Source organism: Sebastes fasciatus, chromosome 21 (assembly GCF_043250625.1).
Source record: "Sebastes fasciatus isolate fSebFas1 chromosome 21, fSebFas1.pri, whole genome shotgun sequence".
NCBI classification, from domain to species: Eukaryota; Metazoa; Chordata; class Actinopteri; order Perciformes; family Sebastidae; genus Sebastes; species Sebastes fasciatus.
In genome coordinates this window covers 13638405-13664098 of record NC_133815.1, presented here as the reverse complement: position 1 = coordinate 13664098, position 25694 = coordinate 13638405, and the positions used below count along the sequence as shown (strand labels likewise).

The 25694-nt window shown below is 43.0% G+C and overlaps 1 protein-coding gene across 3 annotated transcripts in view; it reads right to left on the bottom strand.

The window, feature by feature from the left end:
• Window positions 1-25694, bottom strand: part of sema5a (sema domain, seven thrombospondin repeats (type 1 and type 1-like), transmembrane domain (TM) and short cytoplasmic domain, (semaphorin) 5A) — a 136684-nt gene that overhangs the window by 78025 nt on the left and 32965 nt on the right. For all 3 annotated transcript variants that reach the window (XR_012592250.1, XM_074622604.1, XM_074622603.1), the window contains exons 2-4: window positions 20077-20296; window positions 9996-10095; window positions 7051-7096 (exon numbers count right to left, since the gene is read on the bottom strand). Coding sequence is in view for 2 of the 3 variants with exons in the window: in XM_074622604.1 (XP_074478705.1) it covers window positions 7051-7096; window positions 9996-10095; window positions 20077-20227 (297 nt within the window). In the remaining variant the exon portion in view is untranslated. The remainder of the gene's footprint in view (window positions 1-7050; window positions 7097-9995; window positions 10096-20076; window positions 20297-25694) is intronic.

Here is a 25694-nt window from a genome sequence, read left to right as displayed (position 1 = left end):
GTGATCAGATTATCAGAATGAGCCAAAAGTGTATCCACCTTGTCTAAACCATTTTAATTGGAGGTAAAACTGAAAGTGACATTCATGTGTGCGAGGAGCCAACAGGAAGTCAGGGGGCTCAGCCAGAGTAAGTCTCTACAACACATGCTCAAAAAATGGGGAATATATTGTGGGAAGTAGCAGCATGCACAGCTCCGAATCTTAAATAATATATCGGGTGCACGGTAGTAGCAAGGATCAATAGAAACAAAACACCAGCACAGATAAAGGGTCTTCATATTTATTATGGGCACTGTGCCCATAATAAATATGAAGACGAAGAATATCCAGTTTTCTTGATACATCCATGGTAAACTAATATGATCAGTTTAGATAATAATTCTACCCTTTGCTTTATTTTGTATTCCAAACATGTTTGGCCAACCTGGGAGTTTGTTTAACATAATTGTCTCATTGCTCCAGCTTCTCGCCATGTGGGACTTTATTTTAGCAATAATGCTGCCCTCCCATGTCCAACCCGGTCTCACTCCCAATTTGTCAAATACCGCCACTTGGTCAGTGTCAAAGAGTGCTAAACAGTGCCTCGGAGTCAGGTACTGATGCTGCGAGGCACTCTTTAGCGTCTGTATAGGACACATGGGCTTTCAACTGACTCCAATGTTAACCCATCACGTCATAATTAGAGGGGCAGAGCAAATGAGGTAGTATAAAGTGTGAGAGAGTTCGCTCAGGGTTGGTTGGAGTAGAGTTTCGATGGGTCAAACAAACACAGGGCTTTCATCCAGGAGACCACTGTTTGTGTCCCGTGTGAAGTCAACGTTGACTTTAAAAACATCACTTTGTTGTTCGTAACAAGTTATTTAACGTAACAAATGCACTTATTTCAACACCAACCATGATCCTATCCTAAGCCTAACCAAGTACTTTTGTTGCGCAAGTAAACCAAATAACGAAGGAACGTCGGACGTTTATTTTGAAAAGACACTATGCGTGTTAAAAGCGGAAAGTGACACGCCATCCCTGAAACGTCCAAAACTGACCTAGCTTGAAGCGTATAGGGCCACTGACCAAGCTGGTGTACTAGACCAGTTGGCCAACCCGGTCTAAAGGGAAGGCATATCAATAGTACATTCCACAGACAATCCGTGTGTCATTTGTACGCCATGCAACAAAACTATGGTAATGTCCACAGGTAAGTTGAGGCAACAAAACCATTAGTTAGGTTTAGGAAAAACGTCATGGTTGGGCTTAAAATAAGTACATAAAATAAGTAAAATACGTACGGAAACAATCTTACAAACACACGTATACAAAACATTGTTCTCAACCATTGGCCTCCTTGTTAAAAGTCGTATAATTGTTGAACCCATCCACCTTTCCACCCGCCTGCCATAAGCAGTCTTTCTCACTTTTTATTCTACGTCACCAACTCTGATCGTAGCATATACTGTATACACGGATGCATTTACATTGCAGTCATTACAAATGGCGTACAAATGACACGCCAAAAGCAAGAAAGGCGTTCTTATTGCACGCTAAATGCCTTGCGCGTTATCGTGTCATTAATATGCCTTTTCGTGCAGACGAGCTGAGTTGGGAGTCACTACATGTTGCCATATCTGAGCTATCACTTGGTGAGTACAGTCTTTTTATTACCCAAGGGTATACTAGCCACAATTAAAGTAAAAGGAAAAATAAATAAAGTGTGATTAAGATGCAGACATTCGGAGAGAGGGAGAGGGAATTTGGCACAGTCAGTAGCAGTTATTTGTTGCTTCAGGGAAGCTGGAAAAAAACAATTCCTTAGATCCTACTGTCCTCCGTAAAGGGTGCAATCCTCAGAGATGAACTACTATTGTGCTCGGGCCTCTTGTCAGCCTTCACACTGAGGGGCTATTGTGGTCGAGGTGGGTTCAGGACAGATACCAAGGGAGAGAGTGGGCAGGGAGGGAGATAGACAGAGGCAGAGGAGAAGACAGAAAAAGGAAAATAAAGGACAAACAGACAGAAAAAAAACAACAAAGAGAGTCCAACTTCAGAGTCAGCCAGAACAAGGGAGACAGTGTGGGCAGAGCGAAGTACTCAGTGAGACGGAGGAGGGAGTGAGTGAGGCGCTGAATTCCAAAACAGCGCTGTTTCCAGACATGATACTGAATATATTTTGCATAAAGAGGGTCCAGAGAACACACTCCGCTTCTGACAGCTGTCTCGCTCTATGAAACGACTGGCTGTGTGTCTCATTACGGGGGGACAACCGGGTTGAGAGTGAGAGCTGGACAAATCCTGCCGGGGAAATCTAATCTGTCTTATGAATAGCTGATATTGCCTTTTGATGTGCTGGCACAATATTATTCACTATGCTATTCACACTGATGTCTGCTGATGTAAGCTGCTGAAAGATTTACACGTGAAATTGGTCTTGATGTCGTGTCTCAGCGAGTGTGTAGGTCTGAGTCACTACACGTATCATCCTAACGCCAGATAAAGAGTTGTAGTGACCCCCTGATCTACTTGCTCCAACATCACCAAGATATCACTGAATGCGCTGGTATTTGTATCTCCAATCCGCACTGATGCGTTTCACTCTATGCATGTAAATGGCCGAGTTACTGGGTTCCAGTAATTGAATTAGCAATGCTTCCAGAGCTGTGGAGGACAGTTTCTGTAAGCTACTGATTAGCAGGGCTAATTGTCTGCCTGACGAAGTGTAATTGCGAGAGGCAGGCCTGTGAAGTACAACATGTGTGACCGGAGGGAGTCTTTTGTTTTCGTAGGAGCCCCCGTTCCTTCTTAACTGCACAACAATACGCCGGGAAGTGAAGAAAAATGGAGGCGCAATGTACATCTCAACACCCTTACAGTGCACTGCTGCCAAGGGGAGCTGTAATGGATAGTGTTCCGCGTGAGAGAGAGAGGCTGGAGTGAATATCCACTATTTTTCTCCTCCTCTGGTCCTGTATCGAATGGCGAACAATGCCGCTGATCCTCCTCATCCCGGCGCTTATTGACTAATGCTGTGCCTCAGTGTTTCTGTTGAAACTCGGCCTCGGCGTCTGCATCCTGTTTTCAATTTAGCATGGAAACGGCGTGCTAATATCGGATTCTTACAGGGTTCTTTTTCTTTTAATGTCTTCTTGCATTAGCACCTTTGCTTAGGATATTGCGAATTCAACGAGCTATTATTGTGCCTGCAAATTAGACACTTTCAGGACCAGCATGGAAGTGTGTATCACAAGGGTAAAGATGGAGATAAAAACAGGTAGGGGGGGGGATCGCTGCTTTAGGGTGTTCAAAGATGTCAAAGCAGGACATTATTTGGGGAGCTCACAGGCAGACAAGAAACACAAGGCTGAGTGGTACATGGAGCCGGTTTGGCCATTCATCAGCCCTGGCAGCACAATGGGAAATTGAACACAATGCAAATGCAGAAGGGCCAATTCATCAGTGTTTGTTCCCCTCTCTGCAGTGGGCCATGGAAGGTGGATAACAGCGATGCCAGCGTTGATTCACCCGCCCAAAGTTGGCAGCAGACGCTAAGTGACGGACAGAGAGGAGAGAGAAGGACAATACCGAGCATATGGTCGGATTCTCCTGTAGATAGAGGAAGAGATATTGCACTTTGTGGTTGCTCTTTTTACAGCTAATTCTTTGGCTGCACTAGCTCTTAAAGTCTCATTATTTGTGCATGCTGCAGAGTTAGGTCCTTGTCGTCGTTTCACTTCCGCTGCACAAGTTTGAAAGTGGAGCAGGCAGAAAATTAGTCACCTTTTGTTCCTGACAGTGTTTTCCAGATCAGTGGGGATAGAGGCCAGAGGTTGACGGAGAGAGGAAGGCCTCTTCAGGCTGTTGAGACACTGCAGAAAAGGGTGTCGGATATTAACTCCAATCAAGGCCACAGGGAGGGCTGACTCATGTTTCAAGGCCCGATTCTTCGTCCCACTTCAACCTGATTGCCATTCAGTTCGAGTGCACGCTGGGAAGTTCATGTAATGTGGAAGATTTTCTCTTTTAAGATTTTGAAAGTATCTTCCTGTCGTGTAAACAGTTCCTCAGACAGACGTGTAAACAGACCTCTTTCATAAGGGACGGAACTAGGGCTATTAAAATTAATGCAATTAATGCAGTCAATCTTCCCGAGGTTGTAGCGGGCTCACTTTTAAAGCGAGAGTGAATATACCGGCATCATTTCAAACTAGAAAATCTAAAGAATCCATTGGCACCAACCATGTCACAGTAGCTTATTGGGAAGGAGGTTAAATAACGCTCCAAACTTGAGCAACATTTTGGCAAGGAAGAAGTGGCATGTCCATTTTCAAAGGGGTCCCTTGACCTCTGACCTCAAGATATGTGAATGATAATGGGTTCTATGGGTACCCACGAGTCTCCCCTTTACAGAAATGCCCACTTTATGATAATCACACGCAGTTTGGGGCAAGTCATAGTCAAGTCAGCACACTGACACACTGACAGCTGTTGTTGCCTGTTGGGCTTGAGTTTGCCATGTTATGATTTGAGCATATTTGTTATGGTACATGCAGTAATATATACAAATATATATACATACATTTGCATAAAGCAGCATATTTGCCCACTCCCATGTTGATAATCTCCCTTTAAGGCACATTTTTAACAGATAAAAAATGAGCGATTAATCACGATTAAATATTTGAATCGATTGACAGCCCTAGACAGAACCCTTTATGCTCCCAGGACGCACTCAAAATTGGTAAAAGAAAGCGTAAAAGTTCTCAGATGGCTTGACATTAACTGCTTTACCAAAAGGTCCTCTCTCGCCAACGTCTGATGTTCTATTGTTTTATTACCTCCAAGCCAGGAGGTCATTTACTGAGGAGATTATGGTTGCTGGGCTCTGGCTCAATCGATCCGCAAGTCTCAACTCGATATGTGCAGTAAAGCGGGTTAGCGCAGCAGTGTTCAGCTACCACCCTAAGTGTCACTACTCTCTAAACCCTCCACAATACAACAGTAAGCCCAACCAAGTACTCAGAGTTTATTTTCTGCCTCGCACAATGCTTGAAAACAACTCATCATATACTGCGACCAAGGGCTGGGAAAGTGGGTGGGATTCATGTTGCCTTCATGCAGCTGAAGACCTTGGCTTGTTGTTTCCATAAATGTTTCATGCATGCACATATGAGATGAGATCGGCCCTGTCATCGATCATATGGTAATTGCATCCACCTCTTTAGCGTATTATAGGCTGTTTGCATTACACCCGCTCTAAGCCTTGTGCTCTGTCAAAGCGTACAACAACCTCCCTCTTAGCGCTGCCAGCCATGCAAGAACAAATCACCGCCACTGGGCATTGTCTGACATGGCTGATGCATGGGGATGGGGTGAAATCACAAAGACGAGCGTAGGTGTAGCTTTTAGCTTGTTTTCCTTCTGCAGGAAAGGAAGGCAAAAGAACCTCATGCAACTCTTTTGAACAGCAGTGCAACCGAAATAAAAAACGCACTGGGCTGTTTGTGCTCAAACTTTCTTTATTCGCCCTGACACCATATTCTGTTGTAAATCTATTTGATCAATCAGCAATGCATATAATGTGAGTAGAGCAACGGGCGCCAAAGGGGAAATTCATTCAAGTCTTTCATATCCAACAAACCAGCCACGGAGGCAACCGAATCTCTGTGCAATTAATCTCCTGTTTTATGCCAGGGTGAACAAGAAGGAAGGACAGAAAAAAGGAGGAGAATAAAAGAATAGCACTTCAGCAGTTGAACTTCGCCTTCCCCCTTGACTCTACCGCCCCGGTCCAATCAAATGCAAAGCAGGCACTAGAGCACAGGTCATCTTAAATTGGCGCCGGGCCTTGGCAGGGATTACCAGGTCTCATTCTCTTGAGAGGAGATGTCTTGGTGATGAGGGTCGGAGGAATCTCCGAGCTGATTCTGCAGCGCCAGCCGAGCGCAGGATGAAATAAAGAAGGAGGGATGATTGGGTGCAGAGCATGTTTTAAAAGCATCTGTGTCCCAGTGAGCGGCCTCAAAAGACTGCGTGAATCCTCGTCTATCTCCGTGGGGGTTTTCTTCCCTCTGTCTGCGTGCTGTCTCACTGCTCCCTGATTCCTTTGTGTGTGTGCTGAACCTCTACTCCTTTCCTATCCAACAAATTCCCTGCCTTGCCTCTCATTTCGTCCGACCGCTTTTTCTCATTTTCCCTTTCCAGGCGGATTTATATCAACAGCGCTCCCTCCAGTCTCCCCTTTTGTTCCATAAAACCATTCTCTTTCTTTTTCTCTGGTTTTCCAGGGTGTAAATGGCAAACATCAAGAGTTGTCAAACCATCAAAGAAGCCCGGCTGCTAATAAACCCCTCGATGTGTCAATGTTTGTATGGTAACTCAGTGGGTCTCAAAATGCTTAGCGCCACAGGGGGGGATGTGGGCTCATACAAGTGTAGAAAAAGAAAGAAAATGAGAGGATGCAGAAAAAATTTGAATTACAACATGTGGGAGAAAGGGGAAAAAAAAGAATAATTGCTACCTTGAGCATACTTCTGTTTATGCATGCTTTGTGCTAATGTTAAAACATGTCACCATGGGCTGAACTCTAGGTAGCATTCTTTAATTTCTGTTTAATATTTTAGATCGTTTGATACAGGAGGAGGAACCAAAATGGTAGCACCATATTCAAGAAATTGCACAAGATGTTAATACCCTAAGTAGAGCTGAAGAGTGTCATATACAGTTTCAAATTGAAACACGCAGGGTGTTTGCAGCGTCTAAACTTCACACCATCACTCTTTCTATCAACCCATAGCGCTGTCGACCGAACACGCTGTCACTCCGCCGGATGGGAAGTTGTTGTGACATGTGAAATGCTAAACCATTTTACTGTAACAGCTCTAAGTTGCAGGAGCTGGCAGCACGCTACGACTATAGCGTGGCGTTTTGTTGGAGGCAGGCGTAGCGCTTTGCATGGCTGTACCAGCGTGACTGTAAGAGCAAACAGAATACTCACTCGGAAAAGTGGTTGAGTCAGACTGAGGGAGAATCAGAAAAACGGAGTGAGAGAGAATTAGCACTCACCTGGATCAGTGTCAGGTCTTCCAGATTGAGCCTGAAGAGGTGATTTCTGTAAAAAAAAAAGAAGAAGGAAGTACAGTATGTGAGCTGATGAGGCCATTTTCCAAGCAAGATCCATGTAGCATCTCTGCTCTAAGGACAAAACTCTGTACAGTTTTTATCTCTCTCTAGTTCCTTCATGTTCACCCTCCTACCCATAGTGCCACCAGTGCAAAGGGATAACCACCTTCAAAAAAAAAGGGAGCATTAAAGCTTCACTAGGCAGAATCCAAAAATCCATAACATCCTTCCAGCATATTGTAATTCAAGTGTTCTGAGAGAAAACTAGACTTCTGCACCTCCTTATGGCTCTATTTTCAAGCTTTAAAAAAATCGAACCCATGACTGGAGACTTTGGCCAATCGCAGGTCATTTCAGAGAGAGAGAGCATTCCTATTGGCTGTACATTCAACGGAGGCTCATCACTTGCAAACTCAGATCAAACGGTCAAACTAGGGAGCGCTGTTCAAATATGAATCAATATTATGTTATTGTAATGCCTATTTCTTGCGTAAAAGGTTTTCAGAAAGTGGTGGGCAGTGCTTGGTATTTCCTCAACTGATCTCAACAGGGCTGCCGGGTCTCAAACTCTCATTTTAACAGCTAAACAGTACACTACAAGATGTCTATGAAAGGCATTACAGTAACAGAATATTGATTCATATTTGATCAGCGCTGCCTAGTTTGACCGTTTGATCGGAGCTCGCGAGTGATCGACAGCTGCTCATAAACGGCGAGGCTCCAGCTCGGCTCTGATTGGTTGTTTTCCTCCGGTCTGTGAATGCCATTAGTAGCACCGGAGGACACAGAGGCACATGATTTTTTTTTTAAGATTACCTGTCTAATGCACTACTGTCAGGATCTACTGTATATATTTTATAAAAATAACGTTTTTTAAATTATATTTGCTCCAATTCTACCCACTTAAACAACAAATTGTCAAAGTCACGATGAGCAGTTTACAAAATGATCAAAATTGGTGCAGCAGAACCAGATATATCACCTTTATTTATTCCACACACCTCCTCCTTGGTGCCTACATTACCCACAGTACAACTCAACATTATGCAGTAGTACTCCCCAAGACCTGTAAACAGACTTTGATGTGTAAAATCTGTGGAGTTCCCGTTTGAAACAGCTGCATCTGAAGCTTCTAAAGTTTCCCCCACTTAGATGTTAAAATAAACCTTTTCATTGGTGGCATGAAGAGTTGTAAGAGTTTAATCAGGGTCCTCATAGGCGCCGAATTCATTGGATGGTTGGATTCAACCAGGCAGCAAACGATGCACCATACAGTAGTTTCCTTCAACCCATAATTAGGAGGCAAAAAAGACTGGATAAAGCAGTGCTAAAATTTTTTACAGTCTGCTCTCCTGGAGTTTGGTGTGTATGAGAAACAAGGGGAGATAAAGAATAAAAAGAGAAATGAAAGCCCGGCGGTGAAACCTCACTCTAATAAGTGCCTATCCTGCTTTGCCTGAAGCCTTTCAAATTTGCACCGCACAAACAAAACCGTTTCATTGGCGTTTACAACTTTTCAAGAAACATTAGGTTCGAATGAATGCCCTCTCAAGAGGAATATTCTCCATATTGACTAATGACGTCTCGGGCTGTCTACTAAAACCATTATGCACCATTACAAGAATGAGATCACATGAAAGCTGACAATTTGGACTAAAAGCATTATTTATTGTGATTTCCCCCCACCCCTTTGAGACTCATGTATTATCCATATTTTGTAGTTTTTGTTCCATGAGCCAATCATGATCCAAGTTTATTGTCAGTCCACGCTGGCAAAGGAAAATTGTCTTAAACATTTGGTACGTTTAGTGCAATTTCACAGCAAAAAAAAACTTTTTATAGAGCAACATTATTTTTCCAGCAGAGATCAAACAACAACAACACCCCGTAATGTGTTTTTCTTTCATATCAGCAATCATTTTTAAAGAGCAAGAATTGTTTTTTTTCACAAAGTAGATATCTAATTTCAAAACTTCAAGCATATTCACGCACATTCTTGCACACACACATACACATGCATGCAACACTTTCGCTGAGATCTATCAATCTCCTGAAGAGTGGCTATCAGCAGGTCTCAGCGCGGCCGCGGCCCCCCTGTTTTACCGTATTGATATTTGCATCGATCCCTCTTTCCTTCCATTATCACTCATACTTCTAACTCAGCCTGCAGCCATCCATCCAGCCGCAAACGCCTCTCACTGTTAGTCGTTGAGCTGGCACCGAGAATTGAACTAAATCTCGTATTCGATTTTTTTTAATTTTTTTTTTGAGCGCTCCAAGTACTATGTGTTGATAGAACTGGCTGAGCTGTTGTTAAAAAGTAAAAAAGATTGCCAGCAAAACAACATTGTTATATATTATATTATCACAATTTTGCCAGCAGTGAGAATCCACTTGCCTCTTCGACCTTTGCTCTCCATCCGTCCACACACACTCTCCCTGATTAGCCGTTTCCATGTAGGATCCTGGGGTGCATTAGTAAATTCCCAGGGCCCACTTTGATTCTGTTTGTTTTGCTGCTCACCTTCCTGCTGGCTCCTCATGTTGTCTCTCGTTCACGTTGTCGTGAGTGTTTCTTTCTATTGACAACTAAGCCATTAAGAGAAGTGCAGAGCGCACTTCATCTGGAATCAGACTCACACAGCGTGAATGGATACACACACACACACACACACTTGGCTGGGCTTGACAACGACAATGGACTTGGAAACAATCTCCAAAGCCATTTTCTTTGGCTTTTGAAGACATCTATAGAGACACTGATCATTACTCATGCAATGCACCAACAAACGCTGAAAAGAAAAAAGGGCAGACAACAAAAGAAAGAGACGAGAGACAAAAGGAAACGAAAAGACAAAGCAAAAATAACAAACTCAGATATTGGTTACCTGGCACCGACGATCAGTTCGTTCTGGCCGGGGTCGAAGGTCAGCTGTGAGTAATCCACCGTGCCCTCTGCCTTGAACCTGAAGATCCACGGCTCCATCTCTGCCAACGACACCACAGGACACAAAAAGTGTGAGCCAATCAGAGCGGAGGGTTTATGACTGCAGATGACAGCTGTGCTGATGAATGAGATGCGTTCAAAGGGCTGCTGTAACTTTTCTCAAGACACTCAAAGAGTCGGGTCCTCAAAGGCCAAATCTATATTAGCAGCAAGTCCTACCTTTCCTCCTACCTTTAACGTTCCAAAGTAACAAAGTTCACTTTAGTTTAAATAAAACACAATGCATTGTTATCGTTTAAACTACCCAACAATATACAGAGTAGTAAAAATGAGCTTCACGTCAACCAACTACAATTTTAAAATGCAGCTTACACATGAATGCATCTAATAATCCAATATATAATAGTTACACTCAGGGGCCATTTTTTCCCCAGTATAATGAGTACTTCTACTTTTAATACTTTGATTTAGCTGATAGTACTTCTGTTCTGTTCGATTTTGAATGCAGGACTTGTAATGGAGTAATTTCCATTCCAGTAATGGTGCTTTTAGTCAAGTAAAAGATCTGAATACGTCTTCCAACAGTGGCGACCAATATCATCTTTGTAAGATATTGTACAGTGAGCCGGTCATTGTTAAATAAAATCCGACAGGTCAAGCATCACCCTGAAGGGTTTTATTTCACAACAATGACCCGCTAGCTGGACGTTATCCTCCTTAGTCTACTTACTTAAGAAATCAATATTTTGACACAAAAACGGTCCTCCAGAGTCCAAGATCAGAACTGCTATATACTGTACATGGTCTGCTATAAAGAAATAACAGACCATAGAATGGCGTGATTCATCAATCAGAATCAAGTATTCAACAAAGATGTGTAATAAAAAGTAATAAAACATATCCATCCCTTCTCCGTCTTTTGAACTGGTTGTAAAGTCATCTTTACAATTTTGGTTGATTGTGGGTTATATAAGTAAACCTGAGCCGACTTGATGCATTTACAATATTTTGTTTCTACAGTGTTTTTTTCTGCCCAAGACACAGTTATATAGAGCTGTGCATTTTCCATTGTTGTATAATGACAAAGTTTGGCATATTTTGTAATTACAATTCCTTAACAAAACTATGAGTCAAGGTCTTATCTGCCGTGATGCAAACGTGGGTCTTCCTACTGAAAAAATGAAGAGGAGACTGAATAAATAACAAAATGTGTAGAGCTGTCTATAGTTGATAAGGTCACTCATTCAAAAAATCATTTTCCACGGATCAACATACTCTTACATTAGTGCTTCTCAGACTCCCAAAAACAACAGTGAGACCTGAGACCTCCATTCATAAGTGAATGTGTACAAAACAGAGAAATCTAGCTTCTTGTGACTCAGTGGGCAGTCCTTTGATTTCTGTAAACCACCATTGATTGGCCGCTTTCATGTAAATGTATACTGTGGATGAGCGATGAAGACCGATGACTTTTTTATGGATCTTGACCTTGGTATGGTGAATACACACACACACACACATGAACAGAGAGAGAGAGATATCCCAGACAGACACTGACATCTTATCCACAACATGCCTGTGCTCATGGCGCCCAACCCATTAACCCCTGACCAATCGAATCACAGGCCCAGAGTGGTTGCCGAGCGATGAGGACGGCCTGTCTACCGCCTGGTTACCCGATAGGTTTATTCAAGGGGTCATTATGGTGACGTGTTTTCCCCATCACTCGTCACATGCTCAACATGCAGACATAATAACTTACTGTCGGATTGCCAAAATATGGGACATTTTCTCCAGATAACTAGAAATTTGTATATTTGTGTAAGGTGCCAGACTCCTGCAGAGTTTTTAACAGTGGTTGCCACGGCGATTTACTGTAAAATCATTCATCACTACATTTGTGAGCTATTTCCAGTCTAAAAAATTTCAAAGGGACTTTTTTTAATTTACCAAGGAGCTTTCCATCAGGGCCGGAACAGAGGGAGGGGACAGCTTGAATATCCTCCCTGCAACACATTATCTGCTTCTTCAGGCACACCTGTCAGACAGCGTTTCAAATGAAAGCACGCTCTCCCTCGGCTGCATCAAAAGCCAGTGCTTTTGGGTTTCGGTGACAAACGTGGGATTTCTTGGGTGATTTAAAAACGAAGACAAACAGAACAAGGAAACTGGGAGCTTCCAAAGAACATCTGCCTCCTCCAGCTCACGTAGTGGGACCAAACTCCAAGTCTCCTAACAAAACAATATCATCTGCTGCGAGACAGCGCCACTGTATGTATGCAAAGACATGTCCCCTCCCTTGTTCTCTTTCAAGTCTCTAGTGACGAGTACAAGAGAAGAGGAAAAAAAGCATCCCGCGTCTGACTCTAGGTTTCACAGCGCCAATACATTTTCATTAGCAGCGGTGAAATAAATATCTGGGAGATCACGAACAACTTCACCCCAAAGTATTCATTTTGTTTAATGGCTGCTGCTCTGCTTATTCTGGAGGGAGACACAAAGTTTTGGACGCGTCAATCCTTTCCTCCACCGGGCTTGTTTTTCACGCCATCGAGTGGATCCCTGGCATACAAATGTAGCAGTGACACCCCCCGGGGGAAGACGCCGCCTGACGAACCCAGCTTCTCCCCATAAATCTCCCCGACTCACCGGGGGAGGCTCGCTAACGGGGTGATGGAGTGTGTGCGAGTGTGTGTGTGTGCCTGGATCTGTGTGTGTGTGTGTGAGATAGAAACAGAGCAGAGAGGATATTTGTTGGAGTGTGGAAAAAGGGGCAAAAGGTTCTAATTGAACGTAACAGCACTCAAAGGATTTATGGCCTTTTGTGACGGGGGCCAAGGACCATTCGTAAACATTCATAACCAGCGTGGATGGGCCCTCCCAAGGCTGCGGAGCTGAATATACGGAGCTCCACAAAGTCAAACTTGTGGGGGTTTAGCTGATCATAGTTTGGGTTTACTACATGTAGGGATACAAAACGGTGGCATACTTAGAAAGATTCTCAAACACTGCAGGGGCCACCCGATTTGACTGTTATCAGGCCATTAAATAGGCATTATCAGTCGCTATAAGCACTGATGTTGGTCAATAAGGGCCTACTACGCCTAAAACCTTGTAAAAGTGAGATTTAAAAAAAAAAAACATGTTCTAACTAGGGCTGTCAATCGATTGAAATATTTAAATGCGATTAATCGCATGATTGTGCATAGTTAATCGCAAATGAATCACATTTTTTATCTGTTCAAAATGTACCTTAAAAGGAGATTTGTCAAGTATTTAATGCTCTTATCAACATGGGAGTGGCAATTACGCTTGCTTTATGCAAATGTATCAATTTACAACACAAAACAATGACAAATATTGTCCAGAAACCTTCACAAGTACTGCAAAGTAGCATAAAAAATGTGTTAAAATCATAACATGGCAAACTCAAGCCCAACAGCTGTCAGTGTGTCAGTGTGTTGACTTGACTATGACTTGCCCCAAACTGCGTGTGATTATCATAAAGTGGGCATTTCTGTAAAGGGGAGACTCGTGGGTACCCATAGAACCCATTTTCATTCACATATCTTGAGGTCAGAGGTCAAGGGACCCCTTTGAAAATGGCCATGCCAATTTTTCCTAGCCATAAGTTTGGAGTGTTATTTAGCTATCTTAGCAACAAGCTATTATGACACGGTTGATAGCAATGGATTCCTTAGGTTTTTTATAGTTTCATATGATACAAGTATCTTCTCTCGAGTTGCATTGCTAGAGGTCTCTGTCTTGTTCTTTTATACCTTCTTTTGGTGATCTATCCTGTCAATATATGATAAAACCTTGTATTGGGTGTAGTAGGCCCCTATTGACCCACATGTATGGTGCTTATAATGACCGATAACGCCTATTTAATGGCCTGATAACAGTCAAATCAGCTGGCAGGGTACTGGTTTAGCTGTACCACAGAAATCTGATCTTGCTTGTGATATTTGTTTTTGGATGGGTTGAATAGCTAATTTTAGGGACACCCAGGGAGGTTTTTATGATCCCATAAAACCAACCTCGTCGTTAAGCCAGTAGAAAAGGAAACAGTAGGACAACCCCCCAGCTACTAATTATCCCTAAAAAAAACACACCACGCTCCCAATCTCACTTCCTCGATTTCAGGGCCTGCTTTGCATGTTACATGGGTTCATATCAGCAACGCGTGTGATAATGTAATCACATCACAGCCATGCTTGTTCAGCAGATGACTGAATCAGGGGATTGGCTGGCGATGAGACGAAGGCGTAATAATTGCACACGCGCGTGCAGAAAATTCGGAGAGAAGCCAGCAGGGCTCTGAGCCAACATGGAAACCGACAAACACACACTTACACATCACATCCCCACTCTCGGTCCCATCTTATCCCTTTAACCCCTGTCTCCCTCCTCCTCAAAATAGAGCAGCCCATCACTCACGTCCCCGTTTGTTATTCCCCCGCTCTGACACGGAGCAGTTGACACAAAGACGAAATGACAGGATATATAAATATTTACACCCAGCATCAGAGGCCACGCCAGTCTGCCAACGCTCAAAGTTAGTGCTCTACAGTTACCGCCAGGGTGGCAACAATGGCAACATGTGGAACCATTTATGAAACATGAATGGTTTGTCTGTGAGTGGTGTAAATAGAGTGTGGCAGCAGGCGCTCGCATAAATGAAGAGCCAATTCGACTCTAAAAGCAGCCCTCTGTGGTAATGGGCGGCACAAGAATGGCAACTATTTAGTCAAGTCGATGTGAGGAAACGATTTGGTCAGAGCGGTCAGAAAAACAAACACCTTGAAAAAGGTAAGACAAGGTTTTCCTCCTATTATGTTATTTCGAGCAAGAAAAACAAGCAGCTGAAACGTCCTGAAACTCGAATGACCGCGGATGTGCTGCTGTGGCCCTCTGGGCGGCGAGTGACTCATGCACAACAAACCACCGTGAAGCCACAAATAAGTGTGCAACAAAATATTTAAATCTAATGTGTATTTAGGAGTCGTTTGGTTTAAGGGGGCGCGGGAGAGGAGACAAGCTTTTAACAAGATGACCAAATCCTCTTCAGGCCACTTAAAAAAAAAGAAAGAGATGAAAATATATATGTAGGGAAATGAGTCTTTTATTGCAGCGGGTACATGAAAGAAATCCAAAAATATGGCCCCTTAATCATGCCGCTGGCAGCCATCCATTGAATTAAAACATGGCTGGAACATAGCTGACCCTCAGCCACGAATAGAGCGGACTTAATGCTTTGTAATTTAAGCTCCTAATACCTTTGAGGGCTTTCAATTTAAAAGAATCACCCCCAAATGACCAATTAAAAGATCTCTGTTGCAAGTTGCAGCCTGTTGCGTTTATGAATGCTGTGAGGCCATTTGTTTATTTTCCTGCTTTCACTCCCCTCTCTCTCTAACGATGTGTTAGCCGTTCAGGGATGATAAAAGCTGCTCAGTCTGTGGCTGTAAAACAAGTCTGCCGGTTGCTCTCCTCAGAGACGTGGCCCTCAGCTTGGCCTGTGAAGGCATTGTTTACACCACAGTTTATAACCTTTAAAAGCCTTCCAAGCCGACACCCAGGAACACTTGTTAAATACAACACTTTATTAATACGGTCTACTGTATCTCCGGGGCTTTGAGCAACAATAACGCCGAAAATGCTTTGTCGAAAAAACCTTCGCTAATTCATATCCTTTCCCGAGAATGGGGATATAAAGCCTTTCAACACCCCTCCTAAAACAATTCTATAACTGACAACCGTTCGAGCCATTGGACCGTTGCTGGAGCTATATTCAGACCTGTTTTTTCGCGAAAGAGTACATTCTGTGTAAACATTTTGAGCGTAGCTGCTGAACTGTACAGTGTACTTTCTTTCTGAAACCCTGCATTTGTAAAACCGCCACACAAAGCAGAAAGTGGTCTTTAGGCTGTAGCATCCTCTCCACAGTAGCAGCTCTGTCAGCCAAGTGTTGTGCCAAGTCAGAAAAACCACCATCCCCAGTGGGGTCAAACCCATGCGAGGCACGCCCTTCCACAGTCAGGCCACAATCACACGGAGAGAAAGAAGTGCTGTCACTGGAAGGCACTCAGACAAACCTTGACCTTGGTTTCTCGTGACGGGTCGCAACCACTCTTTGGGCTCTGTATTGTTTGACTCCATTTCTTTTATACCAGGCTGGCTGAAACACCCACAATGGAGTAGCTGCAGACCCAGTGACACGAGCTACTAAAGGAAATAAGAATATCACTCTTTTATTTCCTTCACCTACTGTCACCCCAACCTTGAGTACAAAAAAGACTGGTTTTCTATCTCATGCCGGAATAGATTAGTTCTAACTGCAGTTGATTAATCTATTTCTTATTTCTTTCTAATTGTTTAACCTCGAAAGTGTCAGAAAATTGTGAAAAATGAATGGCGAGTCCAAGGTGATGTTGTGAAATTGCTTGTTTTGTATCTGTGTTTGGTTTCTTGCCAAGGACTACACGTGAAAATAGATACTACTCAACCTTCGAGTCTATTTACCACAAAACTGTACGTTTATGTCCTAGCCATAGACTGTATATAAAGAAGGACGACATGACAGCTCCACAAAAGTGAAGCCAAAACATCTCCATCACCCCCTGGTGGCTGGTTGCAGTATAGGTCATAAAGCCCGCCCCCTTCATGTTTGACATGCGTCAAACTAAAAAGTCAAAGTACACCTCACATAAACCTTTTCAAAAGATGGTTTATGTCATTTTAGGTAGTTCTTTTCCGTTCCTTTCCGTAATGTATGTTCAAGTGTTGATTTTTTTTTATACATTTGGTTTTAATTAGTTATTTGATGCTGTAAAAAGGGGGTGAGACGATAGCTGTGATTCTCTCTCGCTAGCAAGCTGGGTCTGTGCTTGGCTCGCGATTGGTTCGGGTGAGTGTGTGGGCGGGACCTCGATGCTGCGGCTCCACCGCCTGATTTCTACTGCACAGAGTCTGGTTCTAAATGACGTCAAAAGCGCAAGATGGCAGCGTCCATATCCGGGATATTTTGGCTTCCTTTCTGTACAGTGGGAGGAAGTGGAGACGCGTCGTCCATCTATATAAACAGTCTATGCTCCTATAGCTTTAAGACTCAAGCCAAATCTCTAAATGTATGTCTGTGTATGTCCAGAAAGATAAGGTTGGTCAGAGCAGAGTGGGAGTATTGTGCTGTTGTTGTGATCCACAGGGGTAAATTTAATGTGTTTGTAGTCCTCCCAGCTCGGCTGAAGCGGAGCCATGGCTGCCTCGCTCTACACATTCTCAACAACCAGGGATTACACTACATTACATGGAGCACAATGACACACAAAAGAGAATGATAACAGGTTTAACAAGAAGATTCTCTTCCCGCACACACTGTGTGTGTGTGCATGTATGCGTGCGTACGTGTTGGCGTATTCAGTAATGAATCATAGCTCTTTTTGCATTTATTGCAAAAAAGGCAAGGGCTGTAATTTGGCAATGTCGGAAAAAGGCTTTGTATACCGTATGACTCGGAACAAAGAGATGTGTTTGAACCGCACAAAGACTATCATCAGGCCATAAGCATAAGTATAACTGTGTAGGCAATGATAAATAGATGTCTTCATGAGACCATGGGCATTAGCAGCTGCCTCTGCAAAGGTGCTGATTCTTACACAAGAAAGGTGAGAATAAATAAGATTGGGATGTAAGTTAACAAAGCATAATGATGAAAACCTGCGTTAATGGCAAAAGAATTCTGCTTTCTGTCCCCTTATGACAACAAAACAAACCTCTAGAAATGCAAAGTCAGCAGAGCTTTAGAGCTTTAAAAACCAGGGCAACAAAGCTGATGTGTAGACAAGTCAACAAGCTTATGAGCTCAGAAACTTTTAGGGGTCAACAGAATTAACAAGCCAGTAAAATGTACATGCCTACTGCACGTTTCTGCATCGGTGCAATTTAATTCTACGAACAATAATGCCACCTTTTGATAGTTTGAATGCAGATGTGAGGGAATGAGTTGACTGCCTCTGGTTTCCCCATAGACTGTATCTAAGAAGTGGACGTAGTCACCGTGACGTCACCCACTGGTTTGTGGACTGCCGTTTTGAAGCCTCGAGTTCGGCATTTTGGCAGTCGCCATCTTTTTGCAACCAGAGGTGACACTAGAGGGTGGAACTAAGTCCAACCAAATGCTGAATAAGACATTTATAGGCGACCAAAATGTTACAATTAACTTTCATGAACTGAAAACACACTGTGAATGGGTTAAAGATATGAGACAAAAACAGACAACTCCCAGACCGGACAATGCCGTGGTTTATGGTCTATTTGACTCTAAATGGGACCATCATTTACTAAATGAACATCATGCTGTATTGAAGAAGACTTGAAACTAGCGATTGAAACCATTAACTCATATTTACAATGTTTACTGAGGTAATAAATCAAGTGAGAAGTAGGCTCATTCTCTCATAGACTTCTATACAATCAGACTTCCTTTTGCAACCAGAGGAGTCGCCCCCTGCTGGCTGTTAGAAAGAATGCAAGTTTAAGGCACTTAAGCATTGGCTTCACTTTTTTTAATACCAGGAGGTTGCCCACTGGGTTTCCCATGTAGCCTAACCCCAAAAGAAGGTTAGTGTAAACTGACTTTATAGCTTTTACCATACAAAATCTCCTATTATATAATACTCCATGTCTCCAATGACGCTAAATAGTCTTTTATATACGAAACCACTGTATCATCACATCTGATCATTCAGACACTGACCCACAGGCAGTGAAGCCTCTGAGTTCCTCTCACTTTCTTTTCTCTTCTTCTGTACAGTAGGCTTTGTGTTAGTGAACCATGTCTGATTACTAACTGAAATGTCAACCCTTTTTATTAATGCTCCCACATTTCAACCAAAGCATTAAGCCACCCGAGCTTAATGGGCCATTCTTGTACATTAGCGAACACAAACGCGTTGACCACAGCTGACCCACTGGCTGCCGTGTGATCCCCCTCATGCAGAAAGAAAGCACAAGGCAGGAACGTATTACGTTAGCCGGGCAGTTAGTCATCATCATTGCACTCAATTGGCGCAGAGGGAAGAGTGCCACCTCGGCTAACAATGAAGTGACAAAGACTTGCGAAGAAAGAGAGAGAAGGTTGTAGAGGAAGAGTCCTTGTGTATGTGCCGGGCGGCGTTACTGGAGTCTTTGCATGCATGTGGATCTTTGAATACACGCAGTGACCTTGTTCGCAGAATCTTATGTGATTATCTGACTGGGACTCTGCTGGACTGAAAACAGCTCAATGACATTTTGCTGCTTTGCACAGGGTAGACCGAACTGCTATTGATCGCTATCGATGCTTTCTTTCGACTAAGTTCATTTCATTACAGTTTAGTTGTTCAATAGCAATGTAAGATAAAGGATGAAATCCGATGCGGAGTAAGCTGTATCTAAAAACTGCAGAGCCATGTAGTAAAGGCATACGAGGAAGGTTGTGTCTGTTTTGTGTATCAAGGGAAGATATTATTGTGCTAAAAGACTGAAGGTAAAGCGCCATGTTCCAAACAATGGCACCTTGTAGCCTCGGCCATCAGTGTATGAATGTGTGTGTGAATGGGTGAATGACGAAATGTAGTTGTCGGAAGACTAGAAAGGTGCTATATAAATGCAAGTCCATTTAACGGATACAAACTTAATTTTCATTTTAAACAACACACAATCCCACATTTCAGTCATCTAGTTACCCAATACAAATGTCAAGGTGCTCCACTTTTTTCTTTCTTTGGTCATCAATTTGCTTACAACTAAGAGCTGATGGCATGTGTCCAAGAGTGTTTATGTCTCCTAGCAACAGCAAAGTGTCCTGATGTCTCACAAATCTAACCGTGTGGAGGAAATAATGTGATGAAGGTTAAAGTGAAGGAATGGATAAATGAATGCAGAGAGAGGACATATAAAAAAATGACATACAGAAATATAATTATGGAAGGAAATAAAAAAAAACTCAATGAGTCGATGTAACCCTGGTGCGTGTTTACCTGAGTGTGGGACGAGCGGGTGCTCTGTCTTGTGACAGGGCGATTCAGGCAGCAGCACCGGCCCTCTCCTACCAGCCGCTCCTCCTCCGGGCCGCAGGACCAGCATGCACTGCAGCAGCAGCAGTGCATGCTGGGAAACAGGGCGTCCCATGCGGGGGTTCCTTGGCTTGGCTCACTTCTCCTCAGGCCTCAGGGGCCCAAGAGCATTGGAGAGACACACCTGAAAGAGACGGATTCGGGGTTTAAAACAAAGACTTATTTTCACATTAGTTTTAAATCAAAGCGCCGAAAAAGCTTGATACTGTATAGCACCTCGCTACACGCACAGCGGATTCACTCCGGGAGATGAAAAGCAGCGAAAATAAATCCTGACAAAAAGGGAGCGAGGGAGAGAGGTGCAAAGAGAGGAGAGAGTGTGACAGATTGTGGGGGGAAAAGTGTTTGGAGTTTTTGCTGAGTAAAACCAGCCTGTGTGCTCCCAGAGACCTCACACCTCTCACCTCTGACACCCAGAGCATGAATCAGACATGGCTCTGCATTACCTCAAACACCTCGTGTGTGTGTGTGTGTGTGTGTGCGTGTGCGTGTGCGTGTGCGTGTGCGTGTGTGTGTGTGTACTCTAATATCTGAAATGATAGTCTTTGTTTCCACTGCAGAGCTTTGTTGTAGGGCAGCAATAGTTCAACGTGCGCTGTGTGTGTGTTTGTGCATAAGCGTGTTTTTTCATGATTAAGAGTCTATTTGTTTGCGTGAATATGTGACTGATATATGCACGGAGCGGCGCCGCACAGCACTCCTCGCGGGTCAATTAAATCCTATAGCTGCTGTAAATCTGACATGTTTGTATTCGCAACCGAGCCCCCAAATTGCCGGATGTGATTATTATTATATAATGCTTACTGCGGATTCATGCTTCCCAGAAAAAGTCATTCCCCGCCGCAAGAACAACAAAGCAGTTTCCACAACTCAATCGCCCGTGATTTCTTTTCTACGTGGGGGTGAATTGATGAGCAGTCTAGACCGTCCACATCATTACTTTTTAATCATTTATGTGATGCTATTACCGAGAATGATTCATGCTGCGCGCAACAGAAGAATAAGCCTCCCCTGACTGTATACCCCGTTTTGAGCAGCGTGTGTGGCGGAGTGTGTAAAGATACCGAGGATCTCAGCTGTAAAGTGCAATGGCATTTGCTTAAAGCTGCAGTGGGTAAAAATGGAGCAAATATGATTTAAAAAAAAGTTATTTTTATAAAACGGTCACTATAACCTGACAGCATGAGACAGGTAATCTGAAAAAATCTGTTTTCTGGTGTCCTCCAGTTAATATGTCAGAATATAGGAGGTTTTTCTTTGGAGTAAATCACATAATGCTCCATTGGCTACAGAACTTCATGCTATTTTTGAGAAAAGCTGAAGCTGAAATCCTGAAATTTTTGGTGCTTGGATGATGACAAAATGGAATGGCTATTAAATTTTAATGCTTATAAGTTGGCTAATATCATTTTTAATTTATACTGCTACTCTGGTTTCTGCCTTTACAATAGTAATAAAATAAAATAAAATCAGATCCAGTGCTCCTAATGGCATCTGCAAGATTTCAGGAGGAAAACAACCAATCAGAGCCGAGCTGGAGTCCGCCGTCCAGCTGCCGTTTATGAGCAGCTGTCAATCACTCAAAAAGTCCGATGAAACGGTCAACAGTGCTGATCAAATATGATTCAATGTCCTGGTACTATAATGCCTATTTCTCGCCTCAAATGTTTTCAGAAACATCTTGTCGTCTACTCTTTAGCTGTGAAATGAGAAAGTTTGTGCAGCCATGTTGAGATCCGTTGAGGAAATACCAAGCACCGCCCACCAGCCGGAGCACAGCCAATAGGAACGCTCTCTCACTGAAATGACCCGTGTTTGGCCATAGTCTCCCGTCATGGGCTAAATTTTCTCTAGTCTAAGTCTAGTTATCTCTCTGAACACTTGAATTACAATATGCTGAAAGGTTATTATTTTGCCTACTGCAGGTTTCATAACAGAAAACGTATTCTGCTGTCGACCCTGTGGAGCGATCTTATTATTTTATTGCATGTGAAAATAGGCTTTTCATCTGCTGTCAAGTCAGTGGGAAATAAATGGTGCTTTGTAGAGCAAGAACAGTACAATCCTGCCTCCATGACAGAGTTGATTCTGTGTGAATGGTGGGTTGCAAATAAGCAAAAACTATTAATACCCTGTTGTTGTTGGAGGGCAGCAAAATATGCAAAAGAAGAAGACCAAACTGAAGTGAAGTGGTGAACATTTCCTCAGACAAACCTCTCTCTGAAGTTTGAATCCCCCTTTAGTGCTGGTGCTGGAAAGCTTTGAGCGGCTCTGGTGTAGAACATACATACAGTAAGGCACCTCTCTCCTCCTGCTTTCAAATGAAAACCCCTCATGCTGTGAATGTGGTGGTTTTATTTCATTTTCTCCGCGAATGGAAAGTTTACTCTGCCTTCAGTGTGCATGAATAGCCTCCGCGACCTTGGGGCCTATATGGAATTCATTCAAAGTCCAGCGTATGAATGTAGGCAGCGGGGTCACGTGGTTCGCCTTCACCCTCAGAGTAATGTAAAACACCTGTCATCCACAGCGGGGGGAAAGCGAGTGACAGCCAGTGCCAGTTGCCTCTCCTTGTTCTTTTTCCCTTTCGTCTCGACGGTTCACACGTCAGCTTCTCTGCTCCTTTTGCAGCTTTGCTTTAGTCAGCCTGTCGCTTAAGATGTCACTTTTCTTTGTCTGCTAGTTGCCTTGACAGTCTTTGACTTTTTTTTATCCCCCGTCACCGAAAAGCCATTTTACCTGTTGCAGTTGAAAGCGAGCGAGTCATTTCCCCCCAGGTAGTCTCTCGCTAGGACATTCCTCTTGTCATTTTTAATTCTACAGACCTTTAGGTCGGCATTCGCTTGGGGAAAATATAATGAGATTACTGATGTTTTTACAGTTGTGTGCGTGCTGGTATGGTCAGAGAGGGCAGCGCTATAAGTATTGTAGTGAATTGTACATACTGTATGTCCCCAACATGCATGCACACACACACACACCCACATGTATGCAGAGGGCTGGCTGACAGGAGCAGGAGCTGTGGCCACTGAGCTGTGCGCTCTTTGTTGACCTCGCTGCCTCTGCAACAGCCCTGAACACAACCTCGTCATCTCTGCACGTTCAGAAAACAAAGTTCCGATATCACATATATGTACAATCAGTAATGTGATTTCAAAAACAAGCCACTATGTAAGAAAATCGTATTATTATCATCAGTTTCACTCATGCTTTCATCTGGTTTTACTGATTCACAGCGTGTCTTAAAACCCATTGTAGTTGGATTTAATATTTAAAAGGTGCCCTGCGGAGATTTCAAGTGAAAAAAACCCCACAAAAGCACCACCAAAACACATTGTGTGTGTATCCTGGAGGTCAAACAAATGTGTTTAATATATTTCCCTCAATATCAAACACTTGCAAAGCAAATCTTTGAATATTTAAAATCATGCTGTGTTTCCATGGTCGTGTCTAGAAGTTAACCCACAATTTGGGAAACTCAGGCGAGATGGTTAAGGTTAGACATTGACCTCGAATCGTTAAGTAAGGGATAATGTACAGCGGGCCAGTCATTGTTGTGAAATAAACCTCGACAGGGTGATGCGATGCGGTCTTTCATCGCCCTGAAGGGGTTTATTTCACAATAATGACCGGCTAGCTGTACATTATCCTGCTGTTTTACACGGCTATTTACTTAAGAAATCAATAATTCGACACAAAAATGGTCCACCAGAGTCCGACATCAAAACTGCGTCCATAGCAACGGTCTGTTATACATAGCAACAATCTGCTATACATAAATAACACACTGTAGAATGCCGTGATTGACCAATCAGAATCGAGTATTCAACAAAGTCGTGTAATAAAGTTATGCATTGACCTTGAATGGTTAAGGTTAGGATAGGTCGTTGGGCAGCTAGTCTCGCGAGTGTATTTCCACGTTTTTTCAAGTTTTCGCAATTAGATGGTTACCTTCTAGACACAATCGTGTTTCCATCACATTTTGCTAGTTTGCTGTCTTCCTCTTTCTCGCCTTTGTTTGCGCATTGCTAAACTTCTTCGCTCATCACCGTCACCACCTGTTGATCGGTGGACTAGCGTGAAAACGCAGCGACAGGAATGTGTATTGCGTTCTCGTGTGTGATACAAAGTGGGGACCCAATCATAAGGGAATTGCTCCATAGAGCCAGTAGTAGTAAAAAAGTCAACATGGTACCTATAATTTAAGCAGAGAATAAATAAAATAATAAATAATAAATACATTTTATAAAAATAGCACAATTGATGAAGACTAATAAAAGATCTAAATTATGTCAAATAGCTTTTTTTTTTGCATATTTAATATCAAAATGTAAGTGAACCGTTATTGCTTTTGCCTCCCTTTATACATCTGGATTTAATAAATCTCAAAATACTTCCATCTCTGTGTTTGCATGAACTAATGAAAACCTGCCATTAGATGGTGAAACAATTAAGAACTATAAAATCTAAGATACTGTAAATATTTATGAGCCATAAATTAGAAAATAAAATGCATATGCCGCTTTAAAGACCCACAGATAACCTGATTTATGCCCACACATGCATTTGCATCATGCCTTTTAAGTTATAGAGCGCAGACAGACAGACGTGACTTGATTTAAAACCAAGCCAACTGTTGTTTCCCCTGAAGTGATCTCTGGTGGATCCTATTTTCTCTTTAACTCGCCACAAGCCACCGACTGGTCCTGTGGGAGAAAACTGGAAGAGCTTTCTGTGCTGTTCGGTGGTCTAAACTCTAAATCATCTCCAGGGCATTAGTACAAGCCTCCACCACCTCCTCCTCTTCCTCCCACTCATCTTCCTCCTCCTGCGCCCACCTCTACTTCTTTCTCTGTCTTTCTTTCACACCTCTACACATACGGACACACAAAAACACATGTACAATGCCAGTGCATTCACAGCACACACACACATATGCACTGAAATCACCCTGGGACCCGGTGATGGATAGCACACCGGTGCATTCAGGGCACTTAGCAGAGGAGCCCGAGCCACACAAAATGAAATGAAACATGCTGTAAACGATGTTGTCACTTGAAATACATGTACAGAGCAGATAATACAGTACAATACAGTATTCCTGCCAGGATAGTGTTAAGCACTGGTGTCCTTTTCCATATTTTAGAAGGCTCAGACCAATGTGAGCTTCAATACAAGTCCATCATCTACGCAAGGCACATGAATGACACGATGATGCGCAAGGCAAAGCGTGCAATAAGAATGCCGTTCTTGCTTTAGGCTTGTCATTCGTACGCCATGTAGTCTGAACTGACTGCAATGCAAATGCATCCATGTGAAAATGCTACGCTCGGAGCTAGTGACGTAGGATAAAAAGTGAGAAAGGTCGCTTATGGTGGGTGGGAGGGGAGGTGGATGGGTCCAACAAACACAGGACCTTTTACCAGGACACCGGTGTTTTGCTTTGTAAACTACGTTAATGACGTTTGTCGCGTGTTTTCAGTACTTATGTTACGTTGTTTCCGTACATATTGTACTTAATT